At 46.6% G+C, this 16,063-nt stretch overlaps 1 protein-coding gene across 1 annotated transcript; it reads right to left on the bottom strand.

Moving 5' to 3' along the window:
* Nucleotides 1-5,277: 5,277 nt before the first annotated feature.
* LOC125515788 (cytochrome P450 709B2) lies at nt 5,278-8,167 on the bottom strand. The gene is made up of 5 exons (XM_048681288.2): nt 7,787-8,167; nt 7,349-7,572; nt 6,481-6,731; nt 5,981-6,392; nt 5,278-5,776 (listed from the first exon to the last, which is right to left on the bottom strand). Exons 1-5 carry the CDS (start codon nt 8,043-8,045, stop codon nt 5,348-5,350), a joined length of 1,575 nt encoding a protein of 524 aa, XP_048537245.2. The 5' UTR covers nt 8,046-8,167; the 3' UTR covers nt 5,278-5,347.
* Nucleotides 8,168-16,063: the final 7,896 nt, after the last annotated feature.

The following is a 16,063-nucleotide window of genomic DNA, read 5'->3' as shown; positions in this document are numbered from 1 at the left end:
GAGTTCAAAAGATATTCCCTCGAGAATCAGATAGAAACGATACTAAGCACCGAAGAATAGGTGAAGGTTGAAGACGCGACCAAGAAGGAGCGCTGGCGTCAAGCTATGGATGAGCTGACGACAACAAAGACGGTCCCTGAAATGCTACGTGAAACGGCAAAAGCAATGCCAAGGATAATATCGATGAGTAGTAGTAATCGCATTTGGGATCCAGGTCGCATCTAAGGACGTCATGTTTAGGGGGGTGAATATTAGGATTAAACCCAACGTCCACGTATACATCTGTATACGTCTCCGAGTAGTACTGCCAACTAGGAACGGAGTAGGTCTCGGTCTGTTTAGCTCCTTTATATTCCTGTGTAACCCCATGCTGTAATCAACACAACAAAAAAAGCAATAAAAAGCCCAGGAGCGACATGCTCCTGTAGCTATCACCAAACCAGTCTCGATCTGTTTCTTGTCGCTACGTTCACGCACGAGAGTTCCGTCGACGCCGAAGAGAGAATCGATCGCTAGCTCGAAGTTCACGTACGAGGAGCCTGCGGCTAGACGTGCATGTGCTGGGCACTGTTCAGCAATCAAGGTGACTGCTAGCTAGCTTGCTAGCTTTGCACGTACGAGTGCTGCTGCTCTCTCGGAATTAATCTAGCGATTAAAAGCCAACAATTGGTATCAGAGCCTCGACGATGTACGATCTACGATGGGGGACAGCGATGCTGAGTCGGTCAAGTCCGGCAACGGCGGTTCCAAGGCGAACAAGAACGGCGACAAGGTGAAGAAGGGCGGCAAGTCAGCGACTAGTGGTGGCGGAACGGGCGGTGCCAACGTACTGGCGCATCGCAACATCCCCATCCAGTACCCGATGCTCACCGACGCCAACTACGGCGTGTGGGCAGTGAAGATGAAGATCATTCTCCGAACCCTACGAGTGTGGCAGGCCATCACGGACGACGACGTCGACGAGGAGTGCGACGAAGGTGCCATGGCTGCCATAGCCCAGTCTGTGCCAGATTCCATGCTGATGACATTGGCGGAGTTCGAGACAGCAAGAGTGGCGTGGAACGCACTCAAAGAGATGAGGATCGGAGAAGATCGCGTCACGAAGGCTCGGGCACAAGTGCTAAAGCGCCAATTTCACAAGTTGCAGATGGAGGAAACTGAATCGGTGAACGACTATGCCATGCGTCTGACTACATTGGTGGGAGAGATCCGCGCGCTTGGTGCAAAGCTCGAGGAGACCAAGATTGTGGAGAAGTTTTTCAGCTCAGTGACTGATAAGTTCACGTACATCATCGGCACGCTCGAGCAGCTTTACGACATCGACGACATGACCATAACAGAGGCGATCGGACGCTTGCGGACATGGGAAGAGAATGCTCATGGCTGTCGGAAAGGCAAAGGAGGAGGTAATGACCAACTCATGTACTCGCGCGCAGATTGGGAGTCCCCAAGTAGTAAAGGAAGGCGCATCGTTGGCGAAGGCTCAAACAACGCGAAGAGCGGCGGACAAACTGGAAAAAGCAAAGGAAAAGGCAAACCACAACGTCATGGTAAGGCGGACCGATCTATAGAGCGGAAGCCACAGAACTTGGATATGTTCGAGGTCAAGTGCTATAACTGCAACGAGATGGGTCACTTTGCGAAGGCTTGTCTGGATCCTAACAAGCGGGAGATCAAGGCAAATTTGGCGAAGCAGGAAGACGAACGTCCAGGTCTTCTGATGGCCGAAGTTTGTGATCTCATCCAAACAGCGGTTGTGAAACCGAACCGGAAGGTGCTACTTCATGAGAAAAAGGTAACACCAAAGTTATCCGGGAGCCAGAACGTGTCGTGGTATCTCGACACGGGTGCCAGTAACCACATGACAGGGTGCAAGGAGAAGTTCCTCGAGCTAGAATATGATGTTCAAGGCTTGGTCAAGTTGGGTGATGGTTCAAATATGGAGATTTGTGGGCAAGGTTCTGTCCTCTTCGAGGGTCTCACAGGAGAACATCGCATACTCACCGGAGTGTACTACATCCCACGGCTTCGCAACAACATCATCTCTGTCGGGAAACTTGACGAGAATGGATGCATGGTGGATATTGAGAACGGAGTGATGACGATCTTGGACAACCTCCGAAACGTGCTAGAGCGTGTGAATCGCACGCGGAACAGGCTCTATATCCTCAACCTTGATCAATCTCAACCGGAGTGTTGGCTCGCCAAGAGTGATGATGATTCGTGGTTATGGCATGCTAGATTTGGACACGTCAACTTCTACGCCTTGAAGAAGATGTCGAAGATGGAGATGGTATCTGGGATGTCGTTTATCGACCATGTTGATCGAGTATGTGATGGGTGCTTGGTTGGAAAACAGCACCGCAGGCCATTCCCTGCTCAGTCTACCTATCGTGCAAGTCATGCACTCGAGCTGCTCCATGGTGATCTATGTGGCCCTATCACCCCAGCAACTCATGGAGGAAAGAAGTATTTCTTCCTTGTGGTAGATGACTACTCGAGATACATGTGGGTCGTTCTCCTACAATATAAAGATGAGGCGTTTGAAGCGTTCAAGAAGCTCAAGGCTGCAACGGAGATGGAACACAAGTTGAAGGTTCGCGCTCTAAGGATAGATCGCGGCGGAGAGTTTACGTCAAACGAGTTCAACGACTACTGCGAGAAGATTGGCATAAAGAGATTCCTCACGGCACCTTATACGCCGCAGCAGAACGGGGTTGTTGAAAGGCGCAATCGAACCGTCGTTGACATGGCGAGAAGTTTACTTAAGAGCAAGAACTTGCCGGGGACTTTTTGGGGAGAAGCTGTCTCGACGGCGGTCTATCTTCTCAACCGGGCTCCAACGAAGGCAGTGATCGGCAAGACTCCGTATGAAGCAATTTACGGACGAAAGCCGAATGTGTCTCATCTACGGACATTTGGGTGCATGGCACATGTGAAGACGGTGGAGCCGCATCTCTCAAAGCTTGCCGATTGTAGCACCAAGATGGTGTTCATCGGATACGAGAGGAGTTCCGGCACCAAGGCATAGCGCTTCTACGATCCACGAACCAAGCGTCTACCGATTTCACGCGACGTCGTGTTTGAAGAAAACCAAGCGTGGAATTGGAGCGCAACAGTCGACGATGCTTCAAATGGTAACATATTCACAGTTGAATTTCCAACTGATGATGATGCAGGGGAGGACGTCAAGGTGGTTGGCAAGACGCACAACCAAGGTGACCATAATGGTAGTGATCATCATGGTGACGACACCGACGACGACGCGTATGGGTCGCAAGGTGATAGCGACGACGACGCGCATGGGTCGCAAGGTGATAGCGACAACGACCCGCACGACACGGGTGGAGATCTCGACAACGAGGCGCATAGTGACGATGACAATCAAGATGATGGTCACGGTCACGACGACTACGCCGACGACGTGGGTGCCAACGACCCAGCATCTACCACGCCCGAGACTCAACCGTCTTCCTCAAGTGCATCGACGCCGACACAATTTGTGTCGCCTCCTTCGCAAGCCACAACGGATTCTTCCGGGCCTCATCGCTACAAGACCCTCAAGAAAGTCTACAAGTACGCAAAGCCAGTTACGCTTGAGTACTCCGATTTGTGTTTACTCGGAGTTGAGGAGCCGGCGAACTTCGTAGAGGCGAGCAAAAGTTCAAGTTGGATGCACGCCATGGATGAGGAAATGAAGGCGATCGAGAGCAATGGCACGTGGACTTTGGTCACCCGACCTCAGAACCAAAAGGCCATAGGTTTGAAGTGGGTTTACAAGTTGAAGAAGGACACGAAGAGTGCCATTGTGAAGTACAAGGCAAGACTCGTCGCAAAGGGCTACGTACAACGTCAAGGAGTTGACTATGAGGAGGTGTTTGCACCGGTTGCTCGAATCGAGACGGTGAGAGTGCTCCTAGCTTTGGCAGCACAAGAGGATTGGAAGGTTCATCATATGGATGTGAAATCCGCTTTCCTCAACGACGACCTTAAAGAAGAAGTGTACGTGGAACAACCCTTCGGCTACGAGAAAAAAGGAGAAGAAGGGAAAGTGTACAAGCTCAAGAAGGCACTTTACGGGCTAAACCAAGCGCCAAGAGCTTGGAATTCAAAGTTAGACCGAAGTTTGGTCTCACTAGAGTTCAAAAGATATTCCCTCGAGAATCAGATAGACACGATACTAAGCACCGAAGAACAGGTGAAGGTTGAAGACGCGACCAAGAAGGAGCGCTGGCGTCAAGCTATGGATGAGCTGACGACAACAAAGACGGTCCCTGAAATGCTACGTGAAACGGCAAAAGCAATGCCAAGGATAATATCGATGAGTAGTAGTAATCGCATTTGGGATCCAGGTCGCATCTGAGGACGTCATGTTTAGGGGGGTGAATATTAGGATTAAACCCGACGTCCACGTATACATCTGTATACGTCTCCGAGTAGTACTGCCAACTAGGAACGGAGTAGGTCTCGGTCTGTTTAGCTCCTTTATATTCCTGTGTAACCCCACGCTGTAATCAACACAACGAAAAAAGCAATAAAAAGCCCAGGAGCGACATGCTCCTGTAGCTATCACCAAACCAGTCTCGATCTGTTTCTTGTCGCTACGTTCACGCACGAGAGTTCCGTCGACGCCGAAGAGAGAATCGATCGCTAGCTCGAAGTTCACGTACGAGGAGCCTGCGGCTAGACGTGCATGTGCTGGGCACTGTTCAGCAATCAAGGTGACTGCTAGCTAGCTTGCTAGCTTTGCACGTACGAGTGCTGCTGCTCTCTCGGAATTGATCTAGCGATCAAAAGCCAACAGAAGACAGCTCCAGTAACTAGCCTACCAAGCATTATTCACATCTCGAAACATTACGAGCCTTGTTTCAGGGTGATGGTGCGTAATTTGCCTCTCACGTTTAATGGCTCCCGGCTGGAACTTATTTTCGGCAAGCACGGCAAAGTGACTAGCGCCGAGGTACTCTACCACAAAGATACCAAGTGCTCCCAGGGTGTCGGTTTTGTAACCATGTCGACGGTGTATGCTCATCCACAAGATGCCATAGATGGTTTTGGCAAAATGATTTTGGATGGATCCAGTCTCGAGGTTACGCTGGTCAAGCAGGGACGGCCACGGTACCACCAACGACATCGTCTTCCATCTTAACATCTTGAGCATCTTGCTTGTATTTGTATCCAAGAAGATTCGTCTATTACTCCAAGTTGATATGATCTCTGCATGCATAATTGGTTGCATCTCCAAATCGATTATGTAGAATGCCGTACCACAAGCAAGACACTGAAATTATAATGAATTTACTCTCATGCGTTACAATGAGTTTAATTAGCAAACTTTCTCACCCATCTATAGTAGATTCCTCAAAATGAGAGGCATCCCAAGCCTGGGTGTCAAAGACAGAAGATACTTTGGCTTGTGAACATATGCCGGGGAGAGGGATATGGAGAACTTGCTGAGGATCATTGCCATGACAACCTGCACTTGCACGATGCCAAAGTTCTGACCAGTACACACTCTCGGGCCTAGAGAGAAAGTCAAGAGCGCCTTGGAGTCTTTGGCAGCCTTTGTGACGCCCTGCTCGAACCTCATGGGGTTGAACTCGTTGGCGTCGGGGCCCCAGACTTCCTTGTCTCGGTGTAGCATGCCAATGGGGATTGATATGATTGTTCCCTGGGGTACTTTGATGCCTCCGAGGACGGTGTCGGAGGCAGCTTTCCGCTGTATGTACACAACTGGAGGGTAGAGACGCGATGTCTCGAGCAATGCCATGTGTAGCTGCATAAGTTTAAAGTCACAGTGCATGCTCACAACACATTAGTTATTCCCTCTTTGCAAAATTACATTACATACAAAAAATCTCAACAGTTAAATTTTGTAAACTTTGACCAACTTTATAGAAACAATATGAGCATTTATGATACCGAATACATTCGTACGAAAATATAGGAAAAATGATATTGACAGTTGAAATGTACGCACCAGCTTCAGTTTGGCGAGAACATCCGCGTTGGGTACCACATCGTCGCTGTCCCCGCCGGGGAACTCCCGGAGGACCTCTTCCCTGAGCTTGTCCTGCCACTGGGGGTGCACGGCAAGCAGGAACATGGCCCAGACGAGGAGGGTGGCCGTGGTTTCCTGCCCTGCGGCGAAGAAGGTTTTGCACTCATCAATCACCTCGTCAGTTGTCAGCGTATCGCCGCCCCTCACTTGCCGGTGCGGTGTCCACGCCTCTAACAACAGCCCGAGCAGGTCGTCCCCGCAGCCGCCGGTGTCTCCTCGACCATATTTGGCTCCATCTGCGGCCAGCCGTGCCTGCATGATCGACATGATCTTGCTTCTCAGCTGTTTGTTCAGGCGTCGAACGTGCAAGTTACGCCGAGTCGGCAGATACCTGAATTGAACGGCATAAGATTAACATGGTTAATGTCATGAGCTTGGATTCAGAACTGGTCTGTAAGCAAATACTACTATTACTCTACCAGAGTATTGGAGCATCGAGCATGGCCGCAGTGGCGATCTTTTGCATCTCCCGCATCAAGACGATGACCTCCTCGACATCCCGGTGGGTAGTGCCGAAGGCGACGCGGCCGTTGATCTTGGCAGTCAGGTCGTTGAAGGCGTGGATCATGTCTATCTCAGCTGCTTTCTTGTCGCTGTTGCTTTGGTGTATCTGCTCGCCCCATTGCTGTATCATCTGCCTTGTGACCTCTGCCGTCACCGCTGACATGCTCTACACACGGGTTAAATCATTAGCCCATGTGTAGTGTTAGAAGTTACAACACTAATAATGCTCACACCTCACGTGCATTTATAGGAGAAATCTATAAATGCAAGTATAATTAAGACTAATCTAATAGCCAACCTTGTGATCAACCTTAGGCCCTGTTTGGTTTCAAATAAGTCATCAACTTATAAGTCGAAAAGTGCAAAAAGTGACTTATTTTGCCAAACAGACCTAACTTATAAGTCACCCCAACTTATAAGTCATAAGTTGCTTGACCCCAACTTAAAACTTATAAGTCACCCCCTTTTGCATGGGTCCCACCACCTTTACATTAAAAAACAAGATGGGAAGGTGTGCTCAGGTAACTTATAAGTCAGGTGACAAACAAACAGGCATGACTTATAAGTCACTGGTTTTAAGTCACCTGACTTATAAGTCAGGTGACTTATTGGAACCAAACAGGCCCTTAATGTTATTGAATAATTATCATCTTTTCCATGCATTTAATGTAATTTTTGTTACTTTTTGTGTTCTTTGTTTTGCCATGATGTCTGATTAATGGATCATAAGTTTTTCCCAAAAAAATAGCTATCGCCTGACTATACTATTGACCATGCTCTAACCTTGATCTTCTCATAGTTGAAAGCAGGAAGGACTACTTTCCGGTGCCGCTTCCAATCGTCACCATTTATCAATATGACGCCGTTGCCGAAGAGGGATTTGAGCACGGGGATCATGAAGTCCTTCTGATACAGGCCCGTCCTGTCTGTGAGCACTTGCTTTATCAGCTGCAGGTCGATAGAGAAGATGGCGGGGATCGGCCCGATCCAGAACAGGAACGTTTTGCCTGAACGAACAAAAAAAAGTTATGAATACTATATTCGAGAATTAATTAAATATGATTAAGGATAATGTTGCAACTAGATATGCAACGACCAATCATCTCAATCCTAGCTTGTAGGATCATATTATATCGAAAGGAAGATTCAGTTCCTCGAGGAGTTTGGGAATAGGTGGCTATCAGTTTAATCTAAAGAAGCCATTTACCGTTAGTACTTTACCATAATCGGCAACCCATCTGTGGAACTGCGGCAGCAGGATGGGCATGATGTCGTGGCACCCGGCGTCGAGGGGCGGCACGCCTCTCCGGCCAGCGATCAGCAGCCGCTTCGCCTCCGGCAAGGACCCGGCCAGGAACGTGTAGGGCGGCCCTCGGATCCCCTGCCTCACGAACGACCGCGCCACGGCGCGCGGCCGCCACACGAGACGCCACAGTGCGAGCAGCAGGGCAAGGAGGGCGGCAAGCTGCAGGGCCGCCATGCCACAAGAGACTGGTAAGGCGTGTGACCAAAGGTTCTATCTCACTGAAACCCAGCCGTGCGGCCAGCATGCGGTTGGCAGCATCGGTGCCATGCCTTTATCAGAGAAGGTCGAGCCGAGTTGGTCAGCTGGCGTAATCCTGGACGAAACGGCAGTCCAAGAAAGTCCAAACGGATGGCACCTCACACGTACGTATGGTCCGCAGGACTCGCACGTACGCAACAGAATTTAGGATGCGGACAATTTGCACCATTCCAAGATAGGGGCTGTGCGTCCGTCCACTTGCCTACTCTAGGTGTGAGGCCACGGTCACCTCCAACACTATTCGGTTGGTGGCTAACTCTCATCATTTCTGACCCGTGATTTGCTTGGCGATACAAATTGATGTATTTACAAAATTCTACATAGAGTGTGATACGCAATGAACTCTTATCCTTTCTTTATTAGCTCTACTAGAGTGCGATACGCAATGAACTTTATGTATACATGGTGTACGTATCTACCAAACACACCAAATCACCACCACGCGGTTCCTTGCTTCCATTTCTCTCTACCACATTTCATTATGTATGCACGCACGCAGTACATAATGAGTTAATAACAAAAATGCTGATGTCAGCAGAATTCCATCTTAGTTTGTAAATGTGTTTTAGCGCTCTCAAGCGACAAACCTTATTTATCAACTTTGACAAAGTGCAGCAACCGTTCGCCTGTCACAAAACTGTGCCACCCTCCACCTCGCAACCCGGCCATCGCGAGCCTCACTCCCGAATCCTTGAAACTTATGCCAAGGACATCGCCAATTCGCCAGAAAGGAGTACCAACGGTTCCTTCCCAAGCACCTTGGACGTAGTAATCAATCAGGCCATCAGGGAGCAAGGGTATCAAAGACGTAGCCGCGCCATCGACGTCACAACTCGCCGTGCAGGAACTGGTGGAAAAAATTGGTAAGGCACATGGGCCCATAGAAAATCATGGTGCGCGAGGATGAGGACAGATGAGACAAAATATGAAGGAAACACACGATCTTAGAGATCGAACAGCGCACGAGCGACCTGCGCGAGGCGCACCAGTCCGCCCAGCGAAAACCGTTTACCTTCCTATGAATTCTATGGGCTTGTTTCTTTGCTGTGTGCATGAGCAATTTAACAAGGCTCGGGCCAGTTTTTTCTAAGAAGGAGAAGGGAACAATCCAAAATACAATATGGTTAAGTTGAAATTCCTTTGGAAGCCAAAAGCTAAAGGTGGGCATTATTAATTCCAATGTGATCAATTGCACCTTTTCACGTAAACACATGGAAACTAATCACCACGATGAACTATCCGTAACTTATGCAAAAGATATTTCAGGCCATTGCATGGAGTATCCACAACACGACCCAAGTTGCTGCGACTCACCCATGGTATTCCCTCTTGTTGCGTCATAAAATGCCATTACCAACACAACTCAGCCAAAAATATGCCTGTTCATGCATTGGAATTGAAGCAGGCAGCAACAACGATATGAAACAAATCAATCAGCCAGCGACATGATGGACATGAGCGTGTGGCATGGGTATGTGTATAGTACTACTTAAAAAGAACAGTCATGTGCCATACAAAATGGTATTTTGCGGGCCAAAAACATTGAAATCTTATTGGTGAGATGGACCTTTTGATAGCAACATATAACAAGCTTCAAATCAACAAGATGACCATGTGGTGCTGCTATTTGACGTACAACGTTTATTTCATGACATTCTAGATGATTTTACATGGCAATCACCTCAGATCAAATCGACTGCTAACTAAATAGTATTGTACTCTTCTTCCTACACGTCAAGCCACCTGCGGTATCACTTTATATTTTGTAACGCATGATTCTGATTCAACAATGGCCGTTTTAGAGCGGCAGCGCCGAGCACGTGCACTGCTACTATTTTCCAACAACTAATGGAAGGATCTAGCTGCTAGCTGGACCGGAAAATGATACATTACACATTCCATTTGTGTGGAGGTAGTTCTAGTTACATGATGCTTTCAACATTTATGTACCATAAAAATGGTACTGTTTGAGACACAAATATTGAGATCTTATTATGGAAGGGTATTTCTTGTGATGGCAGCAGGGAGCAGAATATTCTTCACAATAAGAAAACCAGGCAGCCAAAATAGCACGCACCACGTAGGACCACTAAAATCCCGATCGATCTCCAGATTTTTCTCAATAGTAAAAGTGCACATGCAATGCACGCCTCCATATGCTTGTGAGTACAAATAATATTAATAATAAAACTAAAAGAATGGTTTCTTCATCCAAAACATTACTACTTTTAATTCATTTTTTGCGAGGTTACTTTTAATTCATTGACCATCAAATTTACTCATAGCGATACATATATGAAATAAAAATGACAGAACGAATGAGGTTGAATTTAACTGACAGATTTATTACATTATTATACAATTCCGTTTTTTAGTTGTTTAAAAATTGAAGGGAAATATTCTCATTTTTTTGTAAAGGAAACGACATTGTAAGGTCACCCTCTCTTTCTTAGGTGCATATGCACCCCCATTGGCCTAGCCCAATAGGCCGGGCCTACAACACACGCACCAGCTAAACAACTGCGTGTCAACACCTAAAAAACTGCGTGTCAGAGTGCAGGAATGGTAGGTGGATGCACCCCCTGCTGTGAACAACAACAACGACCGAGGGCCATGCGACGCCAGCAGCCGGTGTCAACCACTGTGTGAAGCCAGGTACTGTTCTGAAAGTAAGTTAATTTCCGGAATTTTCACTTTGACAAAGTGCAGCAACTGTTCGCCTGTCACAAAACTGTGCCACCCTCCACCTCGCAACCCGGCCATCGCGAGCCTCACTCCCAAATCCCTGAAAGTAATGCCAAGGACATCGCCAATTGGCCAGAAAGGAGTACCAACGGTTCCTTCCCAAGCACCTTGGACGTAGTAATCAATCAGGCCATCAGGGAGCAAGGGTATCAAAGACGTTGCCGCGCCATCAATGTCACAACTCGGCGTGCAGGAACTGGTGGAAAAAATTGGTAAGGCACGTGGGCCCATAGAAAATCATGGTGCGCGAGGATGAGGACAGATGAGACAAAATATGAAGGAAACACACGATCTTAGAGATCGAACAGCGCACGAGCGACCTGCGCGAGGCGCACCAGTCCGCCCAGCGAAAACCGTTTACCTTCCTATCAATTCTATGGGCTTGTTTCTTTGCTGTGTGCATGAGCAATTTAACAAGGCTCGGGCCAGTTTTTTCTAAGAAGGAGAAGGCAACAATCCAAAATACAATATGGTTAAGTTGAAGTTCCTTTGGAAGCCAAAAGCTAAAGGTGGGCATTATTAATTCCAATGTGATCAATTTCACCTTTTCACGTAAACACATGGAAACTAATCACCACGACGAACTACCCGTAACTTATGCAAAAGATATTTCGGGCCATTGCATGGAGTATCCACAACACGACCCAAGTTGCTGCGACTCACCCATGGTATTCCCTCTTATTGCGTCATAAAATGCCATTACCAACACAGCTCAGCCAAAAATATGCCTGTTCATGCATTGGAATTGAAGCAGGCAGCCACAACGATATGAAACAAATCAATCAGCCAGCGACATGATGGACATGAGCGTGTGGCATGGGTATGTGTATAGTACTACTTAAAAAGAACAGTCATGTGCCATACAAAATGGTATTTTGCGGGCCAAAAACATTGAAATCTTATTGGTGAGATGGACCTTTTGATAGCAATCACCTCAGATCAAATCGACTGCTAACTAAATAGTATTGTACTCTTCTTCCTACACGTCAAGCCACCTGCGGTATCACTTTATATTTTGTAACGCATGATTCTGATTCAACAATGGCCGTTTTAGAGCGGCAGCGCCGAGCACGTGCACTGCTACTATTTTCCAACAACTAACGGAAGGATCTAGCTGCTAGCTGGACCGGAAAATGATACATTACACATTCCATTTGTGTGGAGGTAGTTCTAGTTACATGATGCTTTCAACATTTATGTACCATAAAAATGGTACTGTTTGAGACACAAATATTGAGATCTTATTATGGAAGGGTATTTCGACAGCAACATATAACTATCAATTTCTCAACAATATGAATCCACCTAATAAATATCAACAGTACTGATCATACAGTCAAACGCCCTCATCGTGCACGGCCTTTGGATCCATCTCTACCACCATGTTAGTGTTTTTTATTTGATAAAGGGCTCTTTAACTCATAATGTAGCATCAAGCCAACACACATCATAATGAGTGACACCTGGCTGCTCCATGACTAGGATGCACACAACCAAAACTAATAGTCTCACAAGGTGGATGGAATAGAAAGAAGACTCACTGCTAGTTCTTCTATTCTCTCTAAGGGTGCTTGTTTGCAGCTTCTTCGGCCCGCTTTGTCTTCCATGCCTATTTATAATCCATGCAGTCTTCGGTTACCTCCTACGATTATCAAGCAATTGGAGAGGACTGACCATATGGTGACTCCCCAAAGCAATCTCTTGATGCCTGGTCTATGGTCTTCAAACACAAGATAAATGGTTGTTTGGGAGTTCTAAACCTTCAAATCAAGAATAAAGCTTTACATACTAAGCAAGTCACAAATACTACACCAATGACTATGTTCCTTGTGTCTTCTTAATTTCGAATTCATATTATGATGGTTTTTTTCCACATGCCACTCTCCTCCATGGATCCTTTTGGTGGAGAGATGTGATGAAGCTAAGTGATGGTTATATAAACTTTACTGTTGTCTGGGTCAATATGGGGGATTATCTCGACTTTTGACATCCAGGATCTTCAGTATCTACAAAATAGTTTGACACCTCTATCAAGAGACAAATTTTTTTCCTTCCACCCTCTGTTGAAACCATGCATGATTCTTATTATCTGCGGAATAGTCTTGGACAACTAAGCATGGTCCTTATCCAACAAAGAGTTTCAACTAGCTCTTGCATAGTAATCTACCAGTTGATGACCCTTGCAAGTAGATTTGGATGAGAAAATGCACAATGAAAATTAAGGTTTTTTTTTCTAGCTCCTGGTCAATGACAGGCTTAGTACAAGATATTGTTGTTGCATAGGAATTGGAGAATGACTTATGATGAACATCACTGTGTACTATGCCCTTTGCAATCACGAATATAGAGATCATTTCTTCTTTTCCTACAGTTTTTGTATTTGCATCTGAAACTATTTGCAGATTTCATGGGGTCTTGCATCTTCTATAAGAGATTGCATCATGGCTACTATAAAAGCTTTTGTACACCCCCCACCCCCCCCCCCCTTTTGATGTGGTCCTAGCTGCTGATTAGAACATTTGGATTATTGACAATGAGCCATTTTTTAGGGGGGAGGCCTACTTTCTAGAGGTAGGTTTTCCTTACTTGTATATAGTTTTGTATAGTTTCATTTCTTTTTTTTGTTATTGTTGCAATTACTTGTTTTTGAGTAATAATGCTTGCATGGCATATGCTCCATAGTAATTAGTAAAAAAAAGTCTCACATAATATAAAAAGAACATAGTCGCAACAGTAAAATCATACGAGAGCAAAACTGTGCTTTTGTAATGGAGGGTGGTGGTCCTATCCGATGATATGGAGCCACCCATGTTGACTAAAAAACTCCCTGCCCCCCTGCTCCAGCAGCATACACACCGCCATGAACAACTGTTGGAATTCCATTAGGTATATCGTAGACCACATATGAAGCCAATGTGTATAACCGTTGATAACCTGCATGAGAGAAGAACTTCCACCTATTTAAATAAAATCATTTCTACATAGCCAAAGTGAGCATAGTAAGATAAACACTGCCACCCTTATTAGAGTACTGTTTTTTGATATTTCGTCAAGCCAGTGACCATATATATTAGCAACACTTTTGGGGAGATACAAATTTAGCACTTCTTAGATTACTGACCATGTCGAATGGACAAACATCCATTGAATGAAAAGGTGTTTGATTGACTTGTCGTGAGTCCAAAAACTACACTTCTTGCTTCCTTGCTTCTGCTGGCGAGTGAGGTTGTTCATTGTCAGTACAACGCCTCTGCGAAGATAGCACATAAAAATAATCACATTAAGTGGGATATTCAATTACCAAATTTTATTATTATTGTCCATTGCAATCTCCGAGTGCCAAAGCATGGGGTACATAGAGCTGACTATAAAGTACCCATTTGTTTTCAAGGTCCAGTGAAAGATATCCAATCCTTGTGTTAGGTTAATCAAATCCATATGGGATAGAAGATGTTGCCATGACACAAAACCGGAGAGGATAAAATCCCACCTAAATGATATGTACAATAGGGAGGAGTTGAGGTACAATGCCTTATCCACTTGTGCAAAGAAACCATTCTTATTGCATACCATGATGTACAAGGTTACTGTTCTGACAGTGGCATTTCATAGTTACGTTTCCTCCGAGAAGAAAATTTCAAAGTCATCATTTATCGTGAAAGATCCAAAGCAGGAGATGTGTTTCTTTGCCGGCGTCACACAATCCCCGAAATGCAATTCTTCGGGCTTCCAACATGGCCGAGACACTGCTTTTGGGTTGAAATACTTATTAGAAGGAGTGTTTGCCAGACACCATCCTCAGTAAGGAGCTTGAAGAACAATTTACTAAGTAAGACATTGTTTTTTATGTGGAGGTCCTAAATATGTAAACTTCTCCCTTGTATTTTGGTCGACAAATCACACATCACTTTGGTAGCCTATATTGTTTATTTACACTGTCTATTGTTGGGGAACGTAGCAGAAATTCAAAATTTTCCTACGTGTCACCAAGATCTATCTACGGAGAGACTAGCAACGAGGGGAAGGAGAGTGCATCTACATACCCTTGTAGATCGCTAAGCGGAAGCGTTCAAGTGAACGGGGTTGATGGAGTCGTACTCGTCGTGATTCAAATCACAGATGACCAAGTGCCGAACGCACGGCACCTCTGCGTTCAACACACGTACAGCCCGGTGACGTCTCCCACGCCTTGATCCAGCAAGGAGAGAGGGAGAGGTTGAGGAAGACTCCATCCAGCAGCAGCACAATGGCGTGGTGGTGGTGGAGGAGCGTGGCAATCCTGCAGGGCTTCGCCAAGCACCACAGAAGAGGAGGAAGAAGAGATGCAAGGCTGCACCAACGAGATATCGAATCACGTGTCTTATGGGCAGTCCTATGCCTCATATATATAGGGAAGGGGAGGGGCTGCGCCCCCTCTAGGGTTCCCACCCCTAGGGGGGCGGCAGCCCTAGACGGGGAGCAAGGGGGCGGCCAAGAGGGGATGGGAGAGGGAGGCGCACCAATATGGGCCCTAAGGCCCATATCCCATTAGGGTTTGCCCCCTCTCCATCTCTTAGGCGCATGGGCCTTAGTGGGGCTGGTGCCCTTGGCCATGTAGGCCAAGGAACACTCCCTACAGCCCATGTGGCCCCCCCGGGGCTGGTGGCCCCACTTGGTGGACCCCCGGGACCCTCCCGGTGGTCCCGGTACGTTACCGATAAACCCCGAAACTCTTCCGGTGACCAAAACAGGACTTCCCATATATAAATCTTTACTTCCGGACCATTCCGGAACTCCTCGTGACATCCGGGATCTCATCTGGGACTCCGAACAACATTCGGTAACCACATACAAGCTTCCTCTATAACCCTAGCGTCATCGAACCTTAAGTGTGTAGACCCTACGGGTTCGGGAGACATGCAGACATGACCGAGACGTTCTCCGGTCAATAACCAACAGCGGGATCTGGATAAGCATGTTGGCTCCCACATGTTCCACGATGATCTCATCGGATGAACCACGATGTCAAGGACTTAATCAATCCCGTATACAATTCCCTTTGTCTAGCGGTACGATACTTGCCCGAGATTCGATCGTCGGTATCCCGATACCTTATTCAATCTCGTTATCGGCAAGTCTCTTTACTCGTTCCGTAACACATCATCCCGTGATCAACTCCTTGATCACATTGTGCACATTATGATGATGTC

This window comes from Triticum urartu, chromosome 6A (assembly GCF_056163025.1).
Source record: "Triticum urartu cultivar PI428250 chromosome 6A, HENAU_Tu73, whole genome shotgun sequence".
NCBI lineage: Eukaryota > Viridiplantae > Streptophyta > Magnoliopsida > Poales > Poaceae > Triticum > Triticum urartu.
This window is presented reverse-complemented; position numbering and strand designations above follow the sequence as displayed.

Excerpts from the sequence above, each read along its gene's own strand:
- LOC125515788 (XM_048681288.2), bottom strand. The coding sequence starts at position 8,045 with ATGGCGGCCCTGCAGCTTGCCGCCCTCCTTGCCCTGCTGCTCGCACTG. Across the intron at positions 6,732-7,348 it reads TCAACTATGAGAAGATCAAG|AGCATGTCAGCGGTGACGGC; the intron begins GTTAGAGCATGG and ends ACCCGTGTGTAG. Across the intron at positions 5,777-5,980 it reads TTCTCGCCAAACTGAAGCTG|CTACACATGGCATTGCTCGA; the intron begins GTGCGTACATTT and ends AAACTTATGCAG.